Below are 27,205 nucleotides of genomic sequence, written 5' to 3'. Positions count from 1 at the left end.
TTTTAATTAAGTAGGCATATTATCGAAAGGGATAGTAGTGCTGGCGTGCGGGGTTGGGGTATAACCATGCAACGTAGCATAGTGTTAATAAATTTACACGAAAGGTCGTCCCATCATCGTGTATACAGACTTACCTACGTAGTTAGTTCCTGTATATAGACCTACATGTAATACGTACCTATAATAAAGGCTATAGGATAACAAATAAGTAAGCCTGTTAAATGTACCTTATTCAGAAGTCTTTATACTACAATAAAAAATAAATAATGCGAAAAATAAAATTGAAGGTATGGTACTTAATGAAATGTACAGGTATAGGTAGGTACCTAGTTTCATTATCACGAACTCGTAATAATCTTCGTTTAATTCAACAGTGAAAATTATACATTTTCATTTTCCCCGAACTCCTTCGAGAGGCTCCGTCACAAGCACCTACCCCAAAAATCGATTTAAAATTACGATCCACCGGTGTGAAAAAATTACTCGAACGATTAATTACCAACTAGCAAATAAGATAAAACGCTGCCCAGCGAAATATGTACCTAATAGTGAGCCAGAAAGAAGAAAAAAGAACGAGAAAATTAAAGCGGAATCCGCGCGCGAAAATAACACCTACAATAACAAACACTTATATAAAACACGTACGCGTAAAAAAAACCTTGTTACGCATTGTTTTCCTTGTGGATAGGGAAAATGCTAATTTGAACGTTCCGTATGAAAAATCGTTGCTTCAAAATGGAGACGTTTGCGGACGGGTAAAAGGGAAAATATTATCGGTCGAATGCTCCTCCTTCGAAAATTGTTTAGTCCGCCCATAGGCGTGCATATGGAGAGTATCTTTCAATGGTAACTGTAGCCAAGTTACAGCAGCAGTTCGTATCAGTTTCAAAAGTAGAACGGTGTGGTATGGATTACCGGTCCACGTTATAACAAATGTAAGTTTGAATTTTCAATTTTCGGTAACGAGTGCGTTTTTTTTTCTGGTTTTCCTTCTACATGCCGGTGTATATAATTATTAAACTCAAAATGATAGTGATTCGTGTCAAAGAATTCGCGAACTTAAACTTTTAATATTCTGTATAGTCTAAATAATCAATTCCTGTAGTATAGTTTTCGAATTGATCGAGTTTGTTCCGCTCGCGCCGATCGATCGCAATTTTTTCATCATAATTTTTTCTTTTCGGCCAATAATCTCATGCTTGAGCCCGCTAGCATGACTATATTTACATACTCAAAACAATTCGCTGTTGAAAGAGCACAGATGAATTCGACCACTTCGCCTCTGGAAGATGCAGACAATCACCGGAAGCTGACGTTGAATTTGGGCCGAAATCAAGACTGCTCCAACAATCGCGGAGCTAACCATATAAATTTCAGCGTAGCTGCCCTTTTGGCCGATACGCGAAATCGCAAAACACCTTCGCCTTTGCCGGAACAACCGGTCGTGTCTTCCGAAGATGATATCCCAGAAAATGACGACGATTTGGAAATGGATTCGGCAGACGATGACGAAAATATCGACGTCGAAGCCGTCAAAAGATCTAGTCCGGAAAATTCGAGAACGCCGCCTCATTCGTTGAATTCATTTTTACAAAATCCCGCTTCCAGCATCATGGCTGCGAGGTTTATGCTCGGATCGCAGCCGGTTACTCCGGTCAGACCTACACCTTTTAGCGCTTTGGCCGCAGCCGCCGCAGCATATTCGGCCGGATTGCAGCATTCGTCTACTTGGCCCTCTGTTCATGGACCCTACAATCCTACGTCTTCGGTTTTTCCATCGTTCACCAATACACTTTCAAACTCGCCAGGTAAGCTTAATTCATATCGATACTTAACAGTGTTTTTTTGATAACTTAACTATTCTCCTGAATAGTCCAACTTACCCATGTTTTTGATAAGTGGGTATTAAGTATCTGTGTATTAGACTCTGGTGTCATTCGTATTCACCTATGTGTCCAAAACTTCCAAAAGTGTTCATAATTTCTGATCAACTTGAAAGTGCTACTTACTGCTACCTACACATTTCATTTTTTCAAAATGTTTTCAACCCTTTTGTTCTGCCATTCAAGTGTAAGCAGAACTACAGTATTCGGTGATATACATATTTACTTACCTACCAAAGAAGCTCTTATGGTCATGTTTGCAGAAGTGTTGAACTGCTGAAAACCGAGAGGAGGAAGGGGAGGTATTTAAATAATTCTGGATCTTCGTGATCAGATATTTTCTGACTAACTAAAAATCCAATTTAAAAGTCCAGTTCAGATGGGAAATTTTTCAAGAACCAATTATTTATTGCCAAAAAAATTTGGTGTAAGTATATGAATTCGTAACGTTGCGTCTCTGAAGAAGTGGCAGGAAGAGGCTCAATCTTGACAGAATTTCAGATTTCGAGTAATTTATTAATTTCATTTCCAATGCTCCAATAACAAAGCCATTGCCTGTTGAATTTTCTATGTGAAATTCATGCTTCTTTGTACATAATTTAAACATGCTGGTTAGAATTTTATATATTGATGGTAAATTGATGGTTTGATGATTAAAACCATGTTGAATTCGTGAGAAGGATGGCAAGGAGAAGTACCTATAACCATTCTCAAAGCTGCAGATTATCTACTTACTTGTCAAATTTGAAGAATATCGAGAATTTGGTGAAGGTTTTTAAAAGTTACCTACATTTCTTTAAAAAAGAGTTTTGGAAAGATTTCCACTGTGAACTGGAAAATTTACTTTCAGCAGTAAAATCGATAATTATTTACGTATAGGTACTCGTAGAGATTTCAAAAATACGTACGTGCGTATAAGGTAAGGTAATGTGCCACTTTTGTGCTACCTAATCGATATCATTTTCAACTCTTCGTGAAAGCTTCATTCCCCCCTCCCCCAATTATCAAACTTTCTATCTATTTTCAATGAAATTTTTGAAAATGTTTCCCTCGGAAAAAATTTTTTTAGCTTTAGAGTCAATTTTTTCAAGTTGTTAGCTTTAAAAAGGCGAGTTGCATCTTTCTTTCACCATCCTTCTCGTTTAACCAGCTGAATAAATTCTTTCCAAATCACTCGTAAAAAAAAACTCAAAAGATTATTAGACAGCGATGGTTGAAAAAAAAATTCCGCAAATTTTCCTGACAGCAAGACAAGACTACTCGTCAGACTGCCAACCGGTCAACTTTAATTGAGAACTTGCTGAAAGGTTCACTAAAAATAATGTTATCCTCATCTGACACCTACCTATTGAAAGAATCAAATTTTGAGTTATCGAACACAATTTTTAAATGTTTAATACCTACCAATCTAAATTCTTGAAATGACAGAAGTATTAGCCAGCATCACACTTTACCTATGTAGTTATTTGATTAATCATCCTGATCCTCAGAAATTTATTCTGTAGGTATCAAATGAATAATTCTGCAACTTTTTCTCAATGAATTTATATTGAATGACGTTACATGGTGTAATCACCCTTTTCTTCAAATTTTAAAAGGAATTCTACGAAATTTCGTTCACACCCGAAATTCCCGGATTTAAGGTTCTGGCCCATATAGATAAGATTACACGCAAGCATTTTCTTCTCAAGTTCGTCGATCAGCTAACAGCTCTCAGTAAGTTACCTAGCTATATAGTTATACTTGATTCGAAAGGCTTTCGGCATTCGGCAAGAACCCACTTGAGACTGTATTCTATCCAAAAAGTTGGCATTTTATGTAACAAATACTTGGTTGACCATTTTATTCACGTGTTTTTCTTTTTGTTTATACGCGACCTTTTCAAAAAGTTTTATTACATTTGTATTATCTAGCAGACCAAAAAACCGCACATCTTTGTCTCCAGTCTCGCCATTAGGTATATTGTTATGCTTACAACTGTTTCCTAGTGGTATTCTTAGTTTTGAATAGACCAGTAAAAAAAAAAGAAAGAAAGAAAACACAAATAAACGACTTCGTACACAATACATACTTAGGGATACATATCTAAATACAAACACCGACACAATGTGCTCTTTCGGCATTTGACTCAAAAGTCTCCTCATAAAAGGATCGTAAATTAATCTCCTGTTGATTGTGGTATATTGCATGCAACCGAGTTTTTTTTTCTTTTTTCTGAGCAATTGAAGTTCAAAAGTGTGAACTAATAACAAAAACGCCCACACAATGTGCACGAATTTCACAAAGTTTTCAGGTTTTCATAGATAATAATATAGTCACCACGCGGCATGCCGGCATGGCTCCTCGAAGGTGTAGACTACAACATAATTAAGCTTAGGTACATGCATCGATTTTCATGTTATCATCTGTTTGCAAATGACCCTTACACAACGAACTAAGTAGGTCTTTACTACAAAGTCATAACTTTCCAAGAAAATAAACCAAATAATTAGCGATTATCCGTTTAGTTTATTATTTGAATTGTACAATTATATTATACTTAGACTTACCTATCTACTTACGTATCAATTATCATAACACCGAAACGTGATTAGGTAGGTAAGGTACCTAAGTTTAATTTTCACGCCTCATTACTCATAAAGTAGATAGGTATCTAAAAGCTCGAAATTCGAATATAGTTTCTTATAACTTATATTATTGAGCGCTCTTATTTGACTTACTTTTCTTAGAATCGATAATATGAGTAATTTTTTCTAGCGCGTAAATCGACCACATATTAAATTTCATTAAATGTTTTGTGTTAAAGTTTTGATAAGAAGCGCCACATGAGTGAAAAATTAACCATGCTGAATTAGCTGGGTACTTTTGAACAAAGTTTAGTTACATACATGTTTCAATTTTATAGACTATTTATTTTACACTCGTATGTGGGAAATTTCGAAATTAGGTGGTACATGGTTACCTACACCTACCTACTAAGAAACAATTTAGATATGGAATTGAGAATAATCGATAAGTATTTTTCTTCTGATGAATTAATTTTGATCAAAGGAGGTCTCATTGTTTATAGTTGCTTGATGGGAATGAATGAAAGGGTCTAGGGGCTGTTTGATGGTCTACACATTTTTTTTCAAGATTCCGAAATACTTATGTACGAGTATAATTAGGCCTAATTAGTTGTGGTACCTGTTTTCAGAAATTTAATAAAGCTAAATCAGAGAGGTAAAGGGTGGAAGTAAGCGAGATGTTATGAGAAGTATGCGGAAAATATCCTTTTTCAGTGAATTTACCTACTCTAATCATCTACTTACGAGTACTGGGTGGCCCAAAAGTCTGTGACCGGTTGCGTTTTTGGTGGTTCACATATGCCTCTGTATGTTCTCCTTCAATAAGAAAAATTATGCAACCACCACTTTCTCGGGGTGTATTGGTTGCATAGTTTTTCTAATTGAAGGAGAACATACGGAGGCATAAATGTGAACCACTAGAAAAAAAAACTGTCAAAGACTTTTGGGCCACCCGTACATCTTCTATAAAAAACAAATAAATTAATTTTACAAATTCTATCTATAACCAAGTTACCTCCTATATACAACTTTTCCCGTTAAGATCACAACTTCTCAGTATTATTTCGAGAGGAAACTTGCCCCTTGCCTCTTGCCTGGTTAGTTATGAGGTGATTTTCTTAATGTCAACTAAACTGATTTATGGACATTCTCCGGGGACAGAGTGAAGTTCCGAAAAAAGAAGGTACATATAGACAGAAAATGATGTGAAATTAATCAATTTTAATATAATGCACCCAAGAAATCATATCTACTTAGGTACTTTAATTCATGCTCATGTTTGATCTGTAGGTTAAGTATATAGTCATCTAAAATATGGAAAAAAAGAAGAGTTAGGTATGTTTGAAGCTCAGAAAAAATAATATTTTCTAATTTCTCAATAGTCTGAATGTAGAACCAAGCTGCATGGAGGAGGTAGCAAAAAATAGCTTTCTTTTCTGCATTTGAACAAATAGTCAATACCTATTTAATCTCACAGATGAAATTTGGGTTGGAGGAGAGAAACTCTTCAAAAATGATGGCTTTTTTGAAAACCTGAGAACACTCGAAATGTTCTTTTTTTCCCCTCCCAATAATTTTTATCACAGAATATTTTTTTTTCAAAGTTGAGTACAAGTATAGCTATACTTATTGGCTTAATTTGAACCAAAAGTTGAGAAGAACGTGTTTTTTTCCAAGTATAATTTACCTATACGATTTACGATGCAATAGGTAGATAAGGTATAAGTAGGTACATTTTTTAATTTCTTTCTTATGATAATAAACAATCAACCAATCACAATTTTAGTTCAAATAAGAAGAGCCAAAAGAGACTCATCAGAGGAAATGGTTTCATCTGATCAGGTCAGGAAATCGGCCGTAGATATCTGAGCAGATCTGAACTGTTGACATGTGCTGATATATGAACAGATCTTTCCTATACTATAGAGAAAGTGATGCGTTCTGACAGGAACGGATTTAACGTACGAGTAATTCACGTCATTAAGCAGACTAAAAATTGCCACCCCCCCCCCCATAATCATGCATTTCAATTTCTTTCGATTCAGAATGAACCATGGACCACAAAGACTTTTCAAAAAATATCATTGATTGTTTCAAATTGATTCTTTACATTTTTGAAAAAACAAAAAAACATCTGTATACGTAAAGAAATTTTGATGGGTGATTCAATTTGACAAAATCATCCAAAGAAATTTTTCAAACTGCTGCTTTTTCAATTTAAAATTTTTACTGCTGAAAAATTTTGAAAAAATAACTAGTTTGGAGAAAATCTTTGAATATGTAAGTATTTGAAAACAATTTTCGAGAAATTTTTAAAATTTTGTTTGGCATATGAAATTTTTGATTTTCCAAACTATAACTGGATGTTAGGTTTGAACCGCCGTGAAGCTTTCCAATGGATTTTTAAATTTATGGTTTTGTACAAAATTTCCTTGAAGAGGCTCTAATGAAGTTTGAGGCACTCACTCGTACCAGTTTTATTCGCGTTCCTTTGCATTAATTTAGGAACAATTTTCCAAAATACCTACATGAATATCTTTCTCTTCTGACAATCGAGTAGGTAATTTTGAAAAAAAAAGTTTCTTTATTCAAGCAGGTAGAAGTAGATTTTGGAAAATTGTTCCTGAATCAATTTATTTAGAAGAGTTCACAAATCTTCATCAAGAATGCATTTTGATACAAATATGTAACTTTTTATTTTTTGGCAAATGAATGAACATAAAAAATTAGCTCAAAAACTGCCGCCCTCTAAAATCTGCCACACGTAGGTACATACGAGTAGCTGCCTTTAATTGCCTGTACGTAAATCCATCCTTGCTCGGATCAGTTTACATGCACATATTTGATCAGATTTGATTTGATGAAATCAGATTCCTACATATCCTGGATTAATTTAATCTGATAATATCTGATTAGATTCTGTCATTTCTCCCTGGGTGAACATGAATAGGTACCATATATCTATATACGAGATATATTTCTAATTTAATTTTTCTCCAAAAATCCTGCTGAATAAATTATGATATCTTCCTTAATTTTGAAACTTCAACCTACGCATTATTAAAAACAAATCCCCCGATTCAATCATTACTAGCCCATAATGTCTCAGAAGACAAATTGCAAATACTTTTTCGTTTCGCTGAAGTACCTACTGATAAAAAAAAAAGGTTCAAACACCTACAAATTCTACGCAATTGTAATTTAACTGAATTCTCAAATATTAAACTGAAGGTTAATCTTAATTTTCATTATAATATGTTAATTATCACGGGTAATTACTAATAGCGCAACCGGCCCACCACCGCCACGTTTGGTAAATCGAAATTAAAATTCATTACGAAATGAGAATAGTATAAAGAGCAAAGCTCATTACTAATTAATGCAAATTCGAGAATGATTCAATCTGATTTTTGTTTCATTATCAGAAAAACTTGGAAAAAGTTTATAAAATTATATCTGAGTCAGAAAATCCACAATATTATGGAAAATCCACAATATTATGCTAGGCACCTACCTACCTACCTACCTATACTTATTCTTTCTTTCCAATAATGAAATAAGAAGAAATTGAGTTGACAAGTAAGTAGGTATCTGATATAACATAATCGTAAATCCCGAAACTGTATCTTACACCTTCTTTGAATCTTTGTACACTCAAATCGAATATTTGATTTTTATTATTGTTTATTTACCTAGACTATCATCATTATAGTAACAGTCAAGTAGGTACAAAAAGCCACACAGTTGTATGCTTGTGTAGTAGTACATACATAAGCACACGCAACTATGATTATCTATACCTACATTGTATTGTGAATTAGAGATAGGTAATCAAGGTATTGATTTCATAATTCACTCAAAGTCAATAAAAAATAGGCATGCATTTACTTATGTACATGAATACTTTCTGTCTCAGCAAATACACCTACTTTGTGAGTAGGTAATCCAACGAGTAACATTTATAGAAACTTACGTAGAATTTTTCTCTTCATTTCGCCTTTCCTGATCTTCTCTGAAATGTACGCTAAAGAATGTTGGTATCTTTATTGTTGTACATTACCACACACGCAACTGGTTACATATATGATGTATTTTTCTCTCACATGATTCAGTGGTTCGGCAAATTTTCAAACACTAGGTAAACCATAATGTCAGCAAATTGGTGTTTTTTTGATACCTATACTTTTATGAGATAGCAACGTCAAGAATATAAACACATCGTCACATTAATTATAATTACATAAACGACGCAAACTTATCAACTAAGAAGTAAAATATATAGGCATTAGGCAGTCTAAATACCGAGATGTGTTAAACGTTGTACGCTAAATAAACATTACATGGGAAAACTTTGTATTCTAGCCAATCGCAATGATAAATAGTGTCGGCTTTTTGTGAATTACAGGGCTTCAGCTTACAAAATATTCAAAACTAAAGTATTTTGTTTGAGAAAATAATTAACGAGTAACGAAAATTATTTACGTCAGCTAATTAGCTTAGCTCTAGAGCTATGTGACTTTATATTAGTTTGCATTTCGCGTGCATAAGTTCCTATCATGGATTAAACAGGAGCTGATTGATATTCGAAGATGGGTACCTAATACCTTATGCAAATATACCTACCTACCTGAACAACAATGTAGACTTGTCGATGTACCTCATTAACACCTCTGTGTGTTTTTTTTACCTCTCTTTCAATACTGAGCCGCCTTGCGAAGTTAACATCGGACATCTTCATATAGGTGATTGGTGATACTTCATTTTGGTAAAATTTTCCGACTAGGAATGGACAAATTTTCAAATTTAACAAAGTGGCGTCAAAAGATTCATGACTTCATGAGTTAACATTACGTAACAGAGAAAACAACAAAAAACATATAAGTACACTTACCTACTTAGGTACCTAAGTAAAAATGCATAAAATTGCATAATTAAATTTAAATGAGCATTGCAAATGGTAGTTTTATTGCCAAGAAGAGAAGAGGAAAGAAAGGATGAATTTTACTAAACACGAGAAAATCTGCATTAGAAATTCGACGAGATATTTCATTTTACAAATAAGTACCTAGTAGCCTCTCCCCTACCCTCCTTTAAATAATGAAAAAAGTAATAAATAATTTTTCGCATTAATCGTTGACACTCTGAAAAAAAGGACGATGAAGACCGAGAAGTTTGAATAGGCTTCTCTACTTACGTCACTTAACTCGCTGATGCATTGCATATAGGTACCTATAGGTGTGTGTACTGTGTACCTACGTTGGATAATTTAATGAAAAATTTTTTCACGCGCATTTACATATTCAATAGTTTCAATTGCTACTTTCATAATTGAGCATTTTTAATTTACATACTATGTACCTCATTTCGCGTCTTATGATTGTTAATTAATCATCATCGATGACAGTAATTAGAACGAAATTAAAATTTACAAAAAGGAGGGTCAGGGTATCGGAGTACATTGTATGACCCATAAGAGCGCACATCCTGGTATTGTCTTCTTTCCTGAATACGCAAACAGTTGGCTTTGGCATAATTAGCCAACGTAACTAATTGAAAAGAACCAAACCACGATGTCAATTGAATATTTAAATTTTATTTTCTTCATACTTATTTTAATCCGACTTGCGCCATTAGGAAGAGGATGAGAAGAGGGTATACTTAGTTATAAAGTCATATATCTGCCGAGTCTTTTCAAAAACTTTTGTAAGTATAGACTACAAAATTGCGAAACATTTTTACGCGTTATTAATTATCTGTGGGCGTTTTGCTTTTATTTTATACTTACTCTACAATGTAGCGCCAAATTAAACTTGACGTAGGAGCAAGTGCATTTTTCATATTTTAAAATCACTTCTGAGTCACTTGTTGACGGACTAATGTTCGCGAATGATTAAAAAAATTTTAAAAGTAGATACCTATAAAAACCAAAACCGATTTTTACCACACGAAATTAGCGAAATCTCATTGTATAGGTAATACCTACCTATATCTATGACTTTTTGATCAACTTGAAAATTGAAGGAGGTACAAACAGATCTTTTGTTTGAAGGGGGGAGGGGGGTATCGCAGCTGGAAAAATGAATTTTTCTTTCTCAATGCGCAATTGCTTAAAAAGCAGATGAGCGAAACATTTTCGGTTTTGATTTTGGAATACAAGAAATTACCTGCAGGCAGCTAGCCAGCTACCTATACCACTTTTCTGTCGCTCAATTTCAGATTTGAGGTTTTCAATTTAATGATAGTCTGACATTTTTTAAACATTGCTAAACCACAATTTTTTTCTTTTGAGAAAAAATGTTAAAAATCACCTGCCTTGCTACTCATAATTTTATGCAAATTTGGCATTTTTTCCTCTCCACATTTTTTATTTGTTCTTTAAAATTCGTATCCAAACATTTTCTTGCGATTTTTCTGTTGAAATTGGCAGGTTTCCTGTGTAAGTATAGGCAGGTGTATGACCCAAAAATTTCAATACTGAGAGCATTTTCATACACGTATTTACTCGTGAATAACTCTGTTTTGTGCCTTAAAAAATTACACTACTGTGAGAACCTCTTGCTCAACATACACTGTTTGGCCAGAAGACTCAAAAATTTTTCATTTTGTTTGGGATCTTCTATTCGAACCTAAAAGTCTGAAACGTTTTCCAATTTTCGTCAAATTCAAGATGTTCTTATCCCAATCCATCTTTTTACACTTTTCCACAGATTGAGGCTGGAATTTCAAATCTTGATCTTAGTTACAATTCATGTTTCTGTCCTGTGATAATATAAGTTTCATTTCTGTCATCTGGATTCAGTTTTGTAGTTCTTTCTTACTCTCTAAATTTGAAACAGTGAAATTTCACTGCTTAGCAGTCACGACATTTTGGCTTCTTAAAAGCAGTAGTTTTTTACTGCAAAACAGTGAAAAATTTACTGAATTGATCAGTAAAAATGATTTATACAGACCAATTCAGTAGATTTTTCATTGTTTTGCAGTAAAAAACTACTGCTTTTAAGAAGCCAAAATGTCGTGACTGCTAAGCAGTAAAATTTCATTGTTTCAAATTTAGAAAGTACAAATTTCTAGTACAGATAGGTAGATATTTAATTGATCTGCCTTGAAACCGAATTTTTTAACAATACTGGATTTAAAATTTACTGGCCATTGTTTGTACCTAAACTAATTTTTTCATTTTAATAAGGCCATTTCGCTATTCCATTCGCAAATTATGCCCGTTCGTATTCTTATTTTTAAGTATAATTTTTTGAAAAATTATTCAATTAAAAAATGACCTAGGTGAGCAAGCACTACATTTTGACGTCATAGCCTTTGTAGAAAATTAGCTAATCGAAATTTCAATAAGCAGAAAACCTCTGGAATCCGAATATATATAACTTACTTTAAATACATAAATAGAATTAGCATTTACACTCATATAATTTTTTTTGTTGTTGTTAAAGTGTTTTGTATAATACGGTACCGACGCCGCAAATTAAATGCGTTTTAATTTTAATTAAAACGTTATTTCCGGCAGTCAATGACAGCTTTGTATATCATCTTACGATGTACACCTGTTTTATAACAATCGTTAATAATTATTCATTAGGAAAAACAAACACGAATTACACGTCTTACGGTTTAAATCAACGATCGTAATTAAAAATACTGAAATATTAAGCATTTTTAACTGGCCGGAAAAATTAAAGAAATTTAATTAAAGCAAATCGTCGTCAACATGGGTTAAAAATAAGGCCACAACGTCCAATTTGCAATTTACTTTTTTAATTGAATCACCCTACATGAGTATTTCCGGACCGCCCTCTAAGAAGTGTGTAATTTTACACACCCTCGATAACCATAACGCAATCCGGATAAAATGCTTTTACTCGAAGAAATCGACCATAGCATGAGATAATTTCTCGCATTTCACTCGTGACTTTTCCCCTATGTATTTTTTCCCCCGTTAAATGTTTGCTCAGCTTGTCTTGTTTATAGTATAAGTGGTTATGATCGAGTAACTTCTTACATGTACGTATATTGGTTTCAAGCTTCACAAAAATACAGGGTATCATATGTATATACTCAACGAGTATTCGGTATTGGGAATAGAGGAAGTAGTCAAACAAATTTTTGAATAAATGATTTCTATGACAATTCTTGTGTTAAATAAAAGAGGTTCTTTTACAAAATCGCTCATTTTCAAAATTTGGGTATCGTAAATAAAAGAGAATTTTTTTTGAGCTTTTAAAAATTGGCCTGTTGTGTCCAGAAAATTTCGTTTTGATGTTTTCATTTTTAACTACCATACTTACTATTTTTTCAGGGTGTTTCGAAAATGTTGACTTTTCAGGTTTTTTTTTTCAAGTAGGTACCTATACATATCTTTCAAATTTGAATTTGTAGACAAATACAATGCATTGGTATAAATTTTTAAAATTTTTTCCATCATTGTTTGCTTCTTTCTTACACTAATCTTTTTGTTCTGTTACTCGTGTAGTTACATTTAATCAATGTATCGTGTAATTAGAGCTTCTTAAAGTATACCTTGGCAAATATTTGATGTGTATAAATAAAAATATGGTAGGTACTTATTACGAACCGATATCGAAATCATTTACTTAGATGATAAAAGAAAATAAGGCATTCATATATTGGTACTCATAAATTCACAAAAATTGTTGCTCTTGTTTATAAGCAGTCTAATATTACAAGACTCGATGCAATCAAAGGAAATATGCGAAAGAATAATGCTCTCAAATGACGATTACAAATTGGAATTTGTTTTATCAACGAATAAAAGTCAATGACTAAAAAAAAATTCATTACATTCTTGGGAACTCCGAGTGATGTATTTCCGTTTTTCTCAACTGCTCACGCAGAAAGTTTTTATCACATCTTGTATTTTTTTTTTTTGGCACTCAGACCTATAGGTACCTATACCTATTTGGAATAATATTAGTTTTTATTGGCGTCTCTTGGGTTACCTCAGTTTCATAATAATGATCAATTTTATAATTTTATAATCCAAACACCTTTATAACCTCTTTTATTTAACTTACGATCGCGTCAAGAATTAAAAAACAATAGGATAATGTGATGGCGCTGGCGTATTTGTATCATCAACAGGTTATTACACAATAATTACTGCTATTAAGTTTGAAATATCATATTATAATTAGTCGATCCAATTACCACATTTAAAACTGATAATTTCAGAATTATTGAACCGGTTTCAATAGCAAGTGATATTGCTATGGTATACCTACATATAAAACATGATTTTCATTTGTTTATTTATTTAATTTTATATATAGAATATACTTGTTTCGTTTCACGTAAAGAACAACTTAATTATACGCGCGCCTTATCGTATAGCAAACCTCTTAATGCAATTATAAAAACAGTGATAAGGAACAATGAATAAAATAGAAAGTTATTAACTCGCTTTGCAGTTACCTTATACCTATCAAAACCACACTATAGAGACTATACAGAGTATATACGAAGCCAATTGCAATATGAGTATGAAAGAAATCTGCATTGACAAAAAATTTATGAATGAAATAACTCGCTCGGCTCATTGGGAGAAGCATTAAATCGCTGTGTGAGCTGATCGCGATTAAAACCAGGTCAACGAGCTTGACGAATTTTATTAATTGTTCATCGAGGCACCGGAGCGATCATCGAAGAGTTTGGTTACGATGTAGGTACCTAATTTGGCCAGGTTTTCCCCCCTTATCAATGAATGCCAGCATTCGTAATGTGTTTTATTTGCATTTAATAACCGAACGTTCGGTGGCTGAGGCAAGTTGAGGAAACATTTTTCAAAACTGATACCAATTCAAATCGGATGGTAAAAATGTCTAATTAATTGTTAAATCACGCCACCGTTATCATAATTCTTATCTGGAGCAATTACCTTGGAAGTGAATGACGGAAACGATGAAATTCAGAATCCAATCAACATCGTCGATCAAATTCTTATACGAAGTGCATTAATTCAAACTTGAATAACTTCATTCAGTTGTAGATACCAATGTTTTTTTTTGTTTTTTTTTTTACAGGATTTGTTTAAAAATTAGGAGACTGCGTAATGATTCCCAATTCCTTTTCTGTTTGCAAGTACCTATATATATACCTACCTTATGCAAATAATCTCACATTTACATACTTCTACTGTAGGTATTTACTTGAGAAAAACGGAAAATACTATCTATGATTGAGGATTATGAATTCAGTTGTTTCTGCCAAAAATTGGGGTCTTTTTACCCTCACTTGGTTCTTTGAAAATTCTGCCTCGATATTCCTATGCCTGCTTACCGATCTGAACTTAATGCACTTTATGGACCTCTTCTGTTGATGTAGGTATGAACCTAACAAAAATCTGGTTTTTTTTTTTTCTTTTAAAAGGTGTCCACTAATATTTTTTCTTTGGCATAAAGAACGCCCGTAAAATATAATTCTCAACATTAATTACCTACCTATTAATTATTTTATACAATTTTTGAAGCTAATTCAAAACACGAACCCAAGGTTAGAGAAATTCGTCATTCGACTAATTACAATTAATAGCAGCTCTGGTATGTGTTTTTAGGGTTCTAATTTTTCATTTCATTTCGTACTTTCGATGTTACAAGGAGAATTTTCATTACAACTAATAAACTAAGCACTTGCGCGTTTATAGCAAATTATTCCAAGAATTCATTAGACATACGAGTTACCAAATAAACAAAATTTTTCCAACCACGTATATTTCAGTGTAAATTAAATCACAAATGAAATCCCAACACCTCGAATAAATGTTGACTGAGCTGCTATAAAACATAAATCACTTCGCATCAAATACCTAACAATTCAGCAAAACAAAAAAAAAACAGCCAAGCACAATGAACAATACATTGGCAATACATCCAACAAATCCGTCATTCATTTTCACAAGCAAGTTAACGATTAAGCTATAGGGCCAGTGACATTCGCTTTTTATAAAGTGACAATTTGTTTTATTCCTCGGTACCTAAATTTTTCAACTCTGGTAGCCAAAAAATTGAGTACAAAACATGTTAATTCGCCGGTTAAAATATTATTTATAACTTTGTTCCGCGGCCGGCGATAGTTGTACACGATATATTGTTCGAAAAAAAAAACGAATCTTCGTAATTACAATGATTAATTACCGAACTATTAGAGTAAAACGTTACAGGGAGAAAAAAAGACAGCAAAATGTCAAACATATATTTTAACAAGCCCATTAATACGTTATTAAATATGCCGAGTGTAGTTATAAAATAAGCTACTACGAGTATAGTAGTCATCTATACTGTAACTGTAACAACGTTCGCGAGAGTCGGTAGCATGGTAAGGCGGCTTTTTTGAAACGAGCACCGGTAATAATATTATTATTTTAAGCGTCTACTGCAGTATTCAAGGCAGAGAGGGAGAGATGGAGAGAGCAGGGAGAAAAAAAGTTGAATTATTGCGCATTTGTAGATTACGGGGCTCGTGTGGATGAGCATTGGTGTCTAGAAGCAAAACGGCCACAGAACGAAGTGTAGCACCTTGTTTTTTAATGGAGCTAAATGGTTTAGCTATTTGTGTAATAGCTGCGCTAAAGCAAATGTGACAGTCATTTTAACTTATTGCTTATATTTCTTTCCGGCATGTAAACTAAGCAAAGGTCGGTGTGGATGTATTTGTTGTGCGCTAAAATCTGTACTATCTGTATAGTTTGCTGTACTTTCTGTTTTTTCTTCTCCCATCAGAATATGAAAACTTGATTAGGTAGGCTATATGAATTCAACTAGCTATATCTATCAACGTTTAACATTGTATGGTTCATGTACATATGTGATGTTAAATAGACAATAATTACACCTACCAACCAGGAAATTCAGCAAACAAAAAAAAAACAACTAATTTTCTCTAATTTCTGTACCTACAGCTTCAAATTCACGAATTTTGGTCGAGTAGATATATATTCGTGGAGGGGTAGAGACGCTGAGTCAGGGTGAAGGGGAGAAGAATGTACCTATAGGTTTCTCATTTTTCTTTCGATTTTGATGAAGAGGAATATCAGAATCATCTCTATACTTTAATTGAGCCAAATTCTTCTTCACAAAATTTTGTGAAAACCCCACATTTTTTAAATTTTTTCTGTATTTTCAAATTCATCTTTTTCAAAAAAAGTGAAACCTTTATAATTAAAATACATTTCGATTTACCTAAGTATAACCTGAAAATGACCAATATGTTGGACTGAACCCTGAAGGAAAATGAAACTACAATAGGTAGGTATAAATTTTTGAGATCTGATTCTAAGGACACCTCAAATAATTAGTGTACGTTTTTTGATCAAAATATTTGTGAGGAAAAAACTTCAAAAAAATCGACAATTTTCTATCCTTGAAGAAATTTACACGAGTGGCTTTGCTTCGTCTAAAACCAAAAACCCCCGAAATCTGAAATTCACTATTTCGATTCGTTTATACATACTTAAGAGCCTCCAGCGCGATTTTCGATTCCTCTAGAATTTTGGAATTTCTCCAAAAGGCGTGGAAATGCATTTGGATTGCTAAAAATCGAGTTGTTGCTCAGATATTGTAAAACCATTTAACGAGTTATCCACTTTTTGCCCAATTGTCAGGCAGGTATTTCAAAGGAGTGCAGATCAAAAACACCCTGGAGGTGTCCGCCATATGAAAATAGCTCAAATGAGCATAAATGTTTTAAACAGGTTGAGAATAAACCACAATTAGATTTTCAGCTGTCTAAATTAATTTCCACGCTTTCTGGAGACATTTTAAAATCTCGGAGAAATCGAAAATTGCGCTGGAGCTTCCAGAATTATGTACCAGGAATGATGATATCCGGTTCGAAGAGGTCGATATCTATTACTTTATAGTTTCAGGACCAATTTTTATTGCTTTTTCTGAATAAGTAAATACACTTTTTTTTTTTGTTGAAAAAAAATATTAATAGGTAGCTCAAATCATAATTATCTTCCAAAAATGGTCAATTTTGAATTTCAAAAAAATCGTAAGAAATCAATTTTTGGGCAGCTGAAATTTAATTTGGTGGTTTCAGAAATTCAGACCATGCTTTTTCCGAGAATCGCCAGTCCGGTTCAAATTGGAAGCAAACACATAAAGATATTCTTTTGTGATGTAAAAAAAGACGCATAATGCCGCGAAGGTCTTAGCTGAAAATAAATCTAAAAATATGAAGTCAGTACCTACCTATTCTTGTAAGAAACATAATGTTAATCCAAACTCCGCTGCTTAAAAAGGACATTCCAATCATCAGCTCGCAAGACTTCCGAAGTCATAGAACAACAACTCACTCACTCACATTCACATAGATGCCTCAATTTGTCAAAAAACCCCTTCCCCCTCTTATTGTGCCAACAAAGTTTTATGTAACGTACCTACCTGAGGTAGGTAGGTATACTTATTTGGAACCAAACTAACAGATATGTACTCATTTAAAATCAATACTGCGTAAGTAGGTATATAGAGGTACCTTACAGTGTATGTTTGCTGAGAGAAAAAAAAAGCCAATTCGTGAGCCAATCTCTCACCTTATAAGTTTCCCATTTCAATTTGTAATGCGTTTTTTTCACGCGATCACCCTTCGCCTCGCAGCAGGCCATTCGAAAGTTATACGAACGGAAATAAAGTAGCTCGGTGACGTTTCTATAGCGATAATTAAAATTTACACTAGTTTAAGAATCTATTAGAAAACGCAAACGCCTGGCCCAAGTTACTCGTACATAGCCTATGTGTATAAAAGCGTCAGACACCGCAAACGGTATATAATCTTATAAACGTTGAAATGTTAACAATTAATCGTATAATTGAAACAATTCGAGTTTTTAGCCAATTAAAGTACCCAGACACATAGACGTAAGAATGTTAAACATATAAAGAGAACGCGCGCGGGTATCAACAGTCGCGCATACTAAGTTCCAAAGTATATTTATGGAAAATTAGTATCAAAAGTGTATCCCAAATAAGAATTCACGTAACACAAAAGTAAAAAGAAGAAGACAGACGATGATGAATGCGCCGAATAATGAAGGAACACAACAGATACCAGGAGGAACTCCAATTAAGCAGTGACAGTTCAAGATAAATTGCATCTAAAACGAGCGTTAAGTCTTCTTAATCGGCCGCTATGATAGCATCCCAAACCCGTGCCAAAAACTAACAGAATTACAATCGGTTCTATTGTCTAGTTACCGCTATGTGAGCCTTACAGTAGAGAAGCAATAGCGTGTTTTTAAATTGAAAATCGTATATACCTTTACCTTCCGTGTGTATCCTTTCTTATCTATCCTATGCTTTTTCTATTTTTTCTCCTTCAGCATCTCAGCTTCTTCTCATACCTATAATATTTATACGAGCATTAGGCTATATTTTTCTAACGCAAACTACAAACATTCATATTTAGACTCTCAGACATTACTACATACTTAGGTATTTTTTATTTGGCAATACGAGATAGGTATTAAATTAATCGTTCATCATTATTGATATTTGTATTAGAGGCATTCTATCTTACAATTTCGCAAATTCAATATAAATAGGTAATTAGGGCTATCTTTAAATGAAGCTATACTCATAATTTATGGAAATGTTGTTCATTAAAGTGATATTCGTCGATTAAAATATGTACCTAAGTATAACTTGAAATAACAGCCGGGTTCAAAGCTAAAAAGGGCCTGACTCAGTTAAGTTTAAAAATTGCCAGTGCATCAAAATTTGGTACCTAACTATCAATAATCAAGTGTAATTTTAAAAAGAGTGGAAAGAACTGAAGCATAGAGATGATCTTGGATCAAAATTCATTTTTTTTGAGTGGAGGAAAAGAGAATCTTGAAAAATGTAAAAATTAGAACTATAGTCCATAGATAGGTATATGTTCTTGATGGTAGCAGGATTCTAGAAAAAATAGGGTGAGGAAGAGGGTCGAGGAACAAAAATGGGAGATCATTTTTACAGTCCTCTTACTCGTATCTCACCTCAAATTTAATTAAAAATGGGACCAAGTGTCCAGAAGCAAATTCGAAAACTTTTGAGCGTTTTTTCTATATTACTATACCTAATTGAAAAATTCGTGATGTTGAATTTTGAGCACAATATAGAACAGCTCATTTAAAATTATGATTAATACAAACACACATCACACATTTGAACTATGAGCATTTCTCAGCATTTCAACAAGAAAGTAAAAAAGCATCGTAATAGTGAGCCCATAATTGCCTGTGACCTACTCTTGTTCTATATCACACATCATTTTAATATGTAAACTTATCAATGATAAGAATTAAAAACAACAAATGAAAAATTATTATTAAATCATCATATTTATTCATAAGAATATAATCTGGAAACCTTCAAGAGCCTAGTATATCAATAATTTCATCATTATATATAGGTAGGTACATCTAATGGTACCTATAGCTCATAGACGCGTCGACGAATATGCATTAATCTAACACAGCTTAACACCAAAAATCAATAAAGCCGATTCCGCGTTGTTTCTAAATACTTAATTTATAACGAATGGGTTTGTTCTTGAACCGAGATTTAAGATAAATTCCTCTTGAAATCCGTCAGCGGTCGTTTCAATTTGTTCTGAAATTACGAAAAGTCAATTAGACTACTCTCCGATTAGTTAAGGTTATCGAGAATTCACTTTCAAGTTTAAATTTGATACATATCTATTGGCGAGATAATCCCATTTAACCCGACGTTTTTAATGACATTTATATTGGAGTGAAAATCAAACTCGAATCATCCATTTTATTGTGATTTCTTAAAATGATTAATCACTTAGCAAAAAAATGGATATACGATCGACGATAATTAAGTTGTTTGAAATAAAACTCTATTCTGATATAGTGTATAAAAATACTTTGATTAGATGTGATTGATCAAATAGTCATTACAATCATGTTAGCTAGGTGTAGGTACCTACTCTCTAAATTTGAAACAGTGAAATTTCACTGTTTCAAATTTAGAGAATATGCTTGTAGACTTATGCAATCTTGTACATTGTGAGATGAAATTTGATCGATTTGGTGGTGTAAATTGGATCCAATTTGCACTCGGTGTAATACCTTGAATGTGTAAAGGCCAAAAGAGCATTTAAAAAGCAGATATTAAGAAGTTGTCAAAACGGGGATGAAGTAAACCTAAATTGATAGGTAGGTACCCATTTTGAATGAATGGATGGATGGATGGATGGATGGATGGATGGACTGAAAAAAAAACTCCACAAATTATTACAATAAAAATTTAGCCCAAAATTCAACTCATTATAGTGAATACCCAGGCTAATATCCGAGCACTTAACGATTACTTAAGTATGCACTAATAATATGAATTATGCTTTTAATTTGAATTTCAAATTTATCACGCTTCAATTCAATAACTGATATCTAACATACGCAATCAGAACAAAATGATTAATTTGATCTCTTGTTTCGATGTTGATAACTTTATAATTTCAACTCGTATAATTATTTCTACAAATAAAGACCAAGTATCGAGTTGATCGTTGATCCTACAGTTCATTTTACGCACAAATCAAGATACCTATAAGTAACAACCTAAACACAAGGGGAAAAAACTGGAATAAAAGCGATCTGAATTTTTTTTATTGACCAAGGTTTTAATCAAAAAATGCTGCTGAGTAATTGAGCAGATCTAGTCTAAAAAAAATAAAAAATAAAAAAAAATTCTCCATTTCATAAGCCCCTAATGTATGTATAGGTACCTATTCCAATGTTTTTAGATTTTCAACTTCCCTTTGATAAATTTTGAGCTTGAAAAATTTTTAGCAGAAGAATTTTGGGATTCCAAAAATAGAAAATTGAATAAGTGCCTATTTACTACTTCAGCCTTTTGACGATTCTAAAATTTTTAAGAAAAAAATCTTACCTATGCAGGTACCGTATTTACCGAATATACCCAACTTTTTCCAGTTATAAGTGCTGTCATAAATTCTGTTTATTCATCTTCCTACTTGAGAAATTTCTGATTTCGATCTAGTCTCTGCAAACCTATATAATCTTACCTACCAGTTCCGAAGGAATTAGGTATAAATTATATGCGACCCATCCGCCTGCATCCCTTTGATTTTAATTGCAATCTAACTGCCTTCAATTCATTTTCATTCAATCCTTCATTGTGAAATTTGGCAACGCTTTGCGAATAGAAATAAACAACAAACCGTACTTACAATCGAATTGAAAAAACTTTTTTTTACCACCATCGTACACACGAACTCTTCTAATGCTAATTCGAATGCATACAACATAGAAAAACGTTTTGAACCCAACCTTTTGGTTCCCCTAAACGTGTACAAACGAAGGGTGGAAAATCAAAGTGGCTTTTGCATCTACTGGTGTATTTTCGTTTCACATTACCATCTTGTACACGTCCGGATTTCGTGGGAAACCCTATAACAAATGCTCAATTATACGCGATTTCAAAGTTGCAAAATTTATTTACATTGCAATTAAAAAACTTTTCTTGCCAATTCACAAAACGCCACACGCTTCACCATGCCTCTATAACTATACATATAAATAATACGCAATCTGGCACCGTGCAAATTAATCGAATTCATTCATATTTTTTAAAATTTACTTTGTTGCTTCCATGTATGTTAATTTATACGAAATTGCTTTTATATCATTTATTATACCTATGTATAGTCATACTTATGTACCACAGAGGTATTCGCGTACTTCGAGTTCGAGTAGCGCTATAAAGGTTTAGATTCCGTTTTCTACCTTCTTGACACCCCACTTCCAGGTTTTGGATCTGATAAAATACCTATAAGAAACCTGTTTCAATAATTAAATTTTCTTTAATTAAACGCTTTAAACGCTACTAATTAGGAGAGGTAATTACATAATCAAATTAATTCAAAGACGTATTCAGCATTGCAGTTCTCTGTGTAATAATGATAACTTGTATTACCTCTGCCTATTTAAATTAGGTATTTACGCCTTGCCTACAGAAATTACACTGCGGTTTACTCGCCTGCATCGTTATTGTAGGTGTAACTTACCAGATCGGTCTAGTTTATAATAGGTGGATTATTCTGTTTCTTTTTTTTTATTTTTTTATTAAGGTTATACTAAACGCTCCTTGTATGTATGACGTATATTTGTCAAACTGATTGAATTTTTTTTAATTAAACGCGCCAATTGTTAGCCTACATTATTTGTACGTAGGTACCTACCTACCATTGCCGCCTTCATTTTAGAGCAGTTCAACCCTCTATAATTAATTCGCGACATAAGTAACCACGTAACTACGAGTATCTTATACTTAGCCTGTATATACTTATATATATTGGAAAATCAATTTAATTTTCATTTAAGCAATTCGAAATCGAATATCAATAAATTAAAAATCAATTTATTTTTTCTCGTTACAGATTCGAATAACGGAGATGCACCTAAACTGAAGTGTAATTTAAGAAAACACAAACCAAATAGAAAACCTAGAACACCTTTCACAACGCAACAGTTACTTAGTTTAGAGAAAAAATTTAGAGAAAAGCAATACCTAAGTATAGCCGAGCGAGCTGAATTTTCCAGTTCACTTCATCTCACCGAAACACAGGTACAATAAAGTTTAAACTTTTACCAAGTAATCTATATAGACTATATTCGTACACCTGCGATACTGCAGCTTTACAAAAAGTCCCGGGAAAACGTTACGAGCTATAAACAGAAAAAGAAAGGGTGGTGCTTTGAGAATTAAAATACCTACACTGTAAACATTGATCTTTTGCCACAACTCGAAAGTTCCACGTTGCTACGATATTTTACGAAGAAATGTCAAATTAAAAACTTGTAAATATTTTCTATTCTCATACCGAAGTTACACCAATTTTTCAAGTCTTTAATAGAATGAAATCAACTTAATTAGAATCATCATTTCAAAGGGGGAAATGAGAAAGGATCCGCGTGTACCTATTTAAAAATGAAATAAAAACAAGCGAAATAAATTATGGAAAATTAAAATGCTACTGTCCATTAGTGATTTTCTTTCAAGTATATCATTACAAAATATTTTATATAAGTAATAATGGATGAACGATAATTTAAGCAAAAAATAAAGGTCTTAAACTATTAACCTTTTGGTACTGCGAGGCTTGAACCGATGTGAATGCGAATATAACGAGTCGCGATAAACGTATTTAATAATTTCAAGAGTGCGGGATCGTTTCGAGATAAATACTAATTACTTATTTCTTGCATACATCGGTATTTATTAGAAAAAATTATCTTATCAGTTAAATTAAGGTAATTTGAGCGTATAAATTATTTAAAATTAAAAATGTTTGTATAAAAAAAATTTAATTGGTTTCTCGAGATTACTTTGTAATTATTACGAATATACAAGCAGTGTACTTTATACCTTGGTACACGTATCGTTTATATACTTACGTATAGGTGTAATCGATATGCTCATATCGCGCAATTACTTACATCTTTTATCATGCATAAAAAAAAATCATCCCCAACAAAGCTCGTAGGTACCTAATTACCTGTATGAAAGCATTTTATTATAAATCTATAATATATCTAAGTATAATATTGATTAATTATTTGACGCGGTCAAATCTTCGATAATAAGTAATTGGTATGATAAATTTATATGTGCAGGTTAAAATATGGTTTCAAAACAGAAGAGCAAAAGCGAAACGATTACAAGAAGCTGAAATTGAGAAATTAAAAATGGCCGCAGTTGCGGCAGCCAGACCTCCGCATCCACTTTACGGACCTCCGCATCCGGCCGCTCATTTGCAACACTTTTACCAACCTCATCCGGCAGATACGGCCGCATTATTACACCAACATCACTCATTGAGCGCTCTACTCAATTCCAGGCATCCTATGCCACATCTCATACCGCCAGGTTTATCACCTCCAAGTCAAACAAATCATCCGAATCCTAATGGACCATCTCCTGCGCCGACGAATGTAACGAGATCTCCGTCTCCCAGTTCCGGTTTGTCTTAAATCGTATAGTTCCTTTTTATATATTTTTTAGAATGTATATGTCGTCTTTATGTGTAGTAGTATTTTCGCGAATCTTTGATAACTTTAATCTATTATTTCTCTTCATTTTCCATACCTTATATACCGTTCGTCGATTGTTTTTTTTCTATCTAAACAGAAATCCCTGATTGCACCTATATTTTTTATATTCATATTATTTCTAGTCGTTCAATATGGAGTATCGATGTATGATCTGATTCAGTATCGTATTGAAAATATTGCTTACCTATCAACAAATTTCAAAAAGGTGCCATTTTACCCATTTTATCTACCTAATACCCACGTCATTATACCTATGCCGGCTATGCCTATTGCGCTTAACGAAATTTCAACTAATCCTTGTCAACCAACTCTGTCTAGGTCTATATTTGTATCAACTATTTACTCAAGTTAATCGTTTCAAAAAATTATGAAAATAATATCCTATAGCAATTTTCTCTATTAGTAGGAGCTTGTATCTGCAAATGAGTAAAAGTCCAGTTCAATGTTCAGTTGCTTACTGCTTAGGTACACATGTCAAAATTCAAAAAATCCAACTGTGTGAAGATAATCTCTTATAGGTGTAAGTACGTACTTGATAGATGATCACATCAGTAAAAAAAAAATCACTGGAAATTAAATACCTGGGTCTGGGTCTTCTGATTCGGTCAATGATATCCCTTTCAAGTTGATCTTTAAAGTACCTAGGTATGACCATTTCGTAACAACCAAAATGCAGGAGAAGGTGGGGAGGGGGGAGGTTGAGCATTTCTTTAGAAAAAAAAAAAAAAATGTTTGTTCCAATCGCAAAATTTGGTCAAAAATTGTGCTTCAAGAGTTTACTAATTCAAATTCAAGAGTGATGAGTTCTAAAATTTGAAATTAGATTCTTGGGTAAATAATGTTGATAGATATAACCTTCAGCATAAAAATAATATCTACTGGGTGCGCAATTGAATCGGGTAACATTCGATTCAATTGCGCACCACGTGGGTATAGGTTTTAGGTCTGTCATGTCATCAAAGCAGATATAACTTTCATCTAACTATAGGATCATAATTATTACTACCTACCTACCTATCTTTATCTACAAAATGAAAAATCGAATAGGTACCTATAATATTTGAAACAAAATAGACATAAATGTCACCAATAGTTAATTTATTTAATTGTCAATGAAAAACAAATTGAAAAATGCTGAAACTATATTTAGTGTAATGCGTTTAATTTAAATTTCCTTCTATCTGTTTGGTATCATTTTGAATTTGATATTTCAGTCCGATAATAACTTTTATACTTACAAGCAATAAACTGATAATTTATAAATTTATTTACGCTATAACAAAATTGAAGAATACTTAATTACTGGTATTTTTATTTTTCACTATGTTAGACTCGAACTGATATAATACGATAAAAACAAATTGAATTTTTATTATTTTTTTTTCTGCGTGAAATTGAATAGGTATCAAAGAATGCAAGGGAAACAAGAGTAAAAGTTGAAACATTCGAGCAAACTGTAGGGAGACTTGATACGCAGACTCTTTCGTATTCATCCCTTAGCACTAGGGGAAATTTTTAGAAAAAAATCAAACAAACAAAACGTAGGATTCGGCAAATAACGAAACATCAGCTCCTCCCATTTAAATTCACTGCGACTCTCGCAGCAAATAATCTTTCACCGTTGTTCGCCGAATAAAAATAAAAAAAATAGGTCGTATAATTTTGCAAAATCGACAGATTTTTCAGCGCTTTTCACGCGCAACAGAAAAAAAACGAAACGAAAAACGATAATTTACAGCGCTTGTTTTATTACGAAAATTGTAACAGTATTTTGTGTTATGAGTGGTTACGTAATTGCATTCATATATACTTACTTGAATTATTGCCGGGATTTTCAAGTATTTTATATAATTTCGCCAAAGAACAATTTCTTTTATTAATTTTATTAAAATTGTACAATAATTTATATACGTGTTTGTATTTACTTTGTTTATATGTATGATTTTTTTTTCTGCGGTACATAGTTGTAAAATAGTTTCCTATGTATTCCTTTTTAATATGTGATTTTTGTACTTAGATTTTTTAGACTTTTCAGTGTGATTACTTATTTATTTAAATATAACTATATTCCTATTTTCTCCCCTTTTTATCTATGATTATTATAGATTGTTAGGCCTATATTAAGGACTTCTTTGATTTTGTTGCATTTCAATTTCTAGGCCTATCTACCTTTTTTTTTTCTCAACTTGACGCGTCATCATTATGCTTTTTTTAAAATAGTGTAACATCGAAAACGTGCAATATGCAAAATGTCAATTGATACGTCGAGTAAACTTTTCAATTTTTCTCCCAAAAATTTACTATTACCTATTGTTGAAATTAAGAGATAAAATTAAATTACGTTCCTATAATGTGCGTTGTACACACAATGGGAGTTTCACATACTCTTAGTTACCACACCAAATTCCATACAAGACAAAACAAAAAAAAATTGATAGGAATTTTTCGTTCAAAATTGATTAATATATTTTTTTGTAAGTAACGATTTACATTTTTTTTTGTAAAAATATATGCCATGTTGAAAATATGTTAAACGATTGGTTTTTTTCTTTTATCCTTTTTTTTTACCATTTCAAATTTATTGTGTAAAAATACGTGAAAAAGTTGATATACTTATTTCCAATAAATTGTTTTCTTCATAAAAA

General features: G+C 32.7%; 1 protein-coding gene across 1 annotated transcript; it reads left to right on the top strand.

The window, feature by feature from the left end:
- Positions 1–847: 847 nt before the first annotated feature.
- LOC135838978 (muscle segmentation homeobox-like) lies at positions 848–27,205 on the top strand. Its single transcript, XM_065354816.1, has 3 exons — positions 848–1,808; positions 22,886–23,073; positions 24,123–27,205. Exons 1-3 carry the CDS (start codon positions 1,196–1,198, stop codon positions 24,477–24,479), a joined length of 1,158 nt encoding a protein of 385 aa, XP_065210888.1. The 5' UTR covers positions 848–1,195; the 3' UTR covers positions 24,480–27,205.

The sequence above is a fragment of the Planococcus citri genome, chromosome 3, assembly GCF_950023065.1.
Source record: "Planococcus citri chromosome 3, ihPlaCitr1.1, whole genome shotgun sequence".
In the NCBI taxonomy this organism is placed as follows: Eukaryota; Metazoa; Arthropoda; class Insecta; order Hemiptera; family Pseudococcidae; genus Planococcus; species Planococcus citri.
The sequence above is the reverse complement of the archived record's forward strand: the minus strand, read 5'-3'. Positions and strand labels throughout refer to the sequence as shown.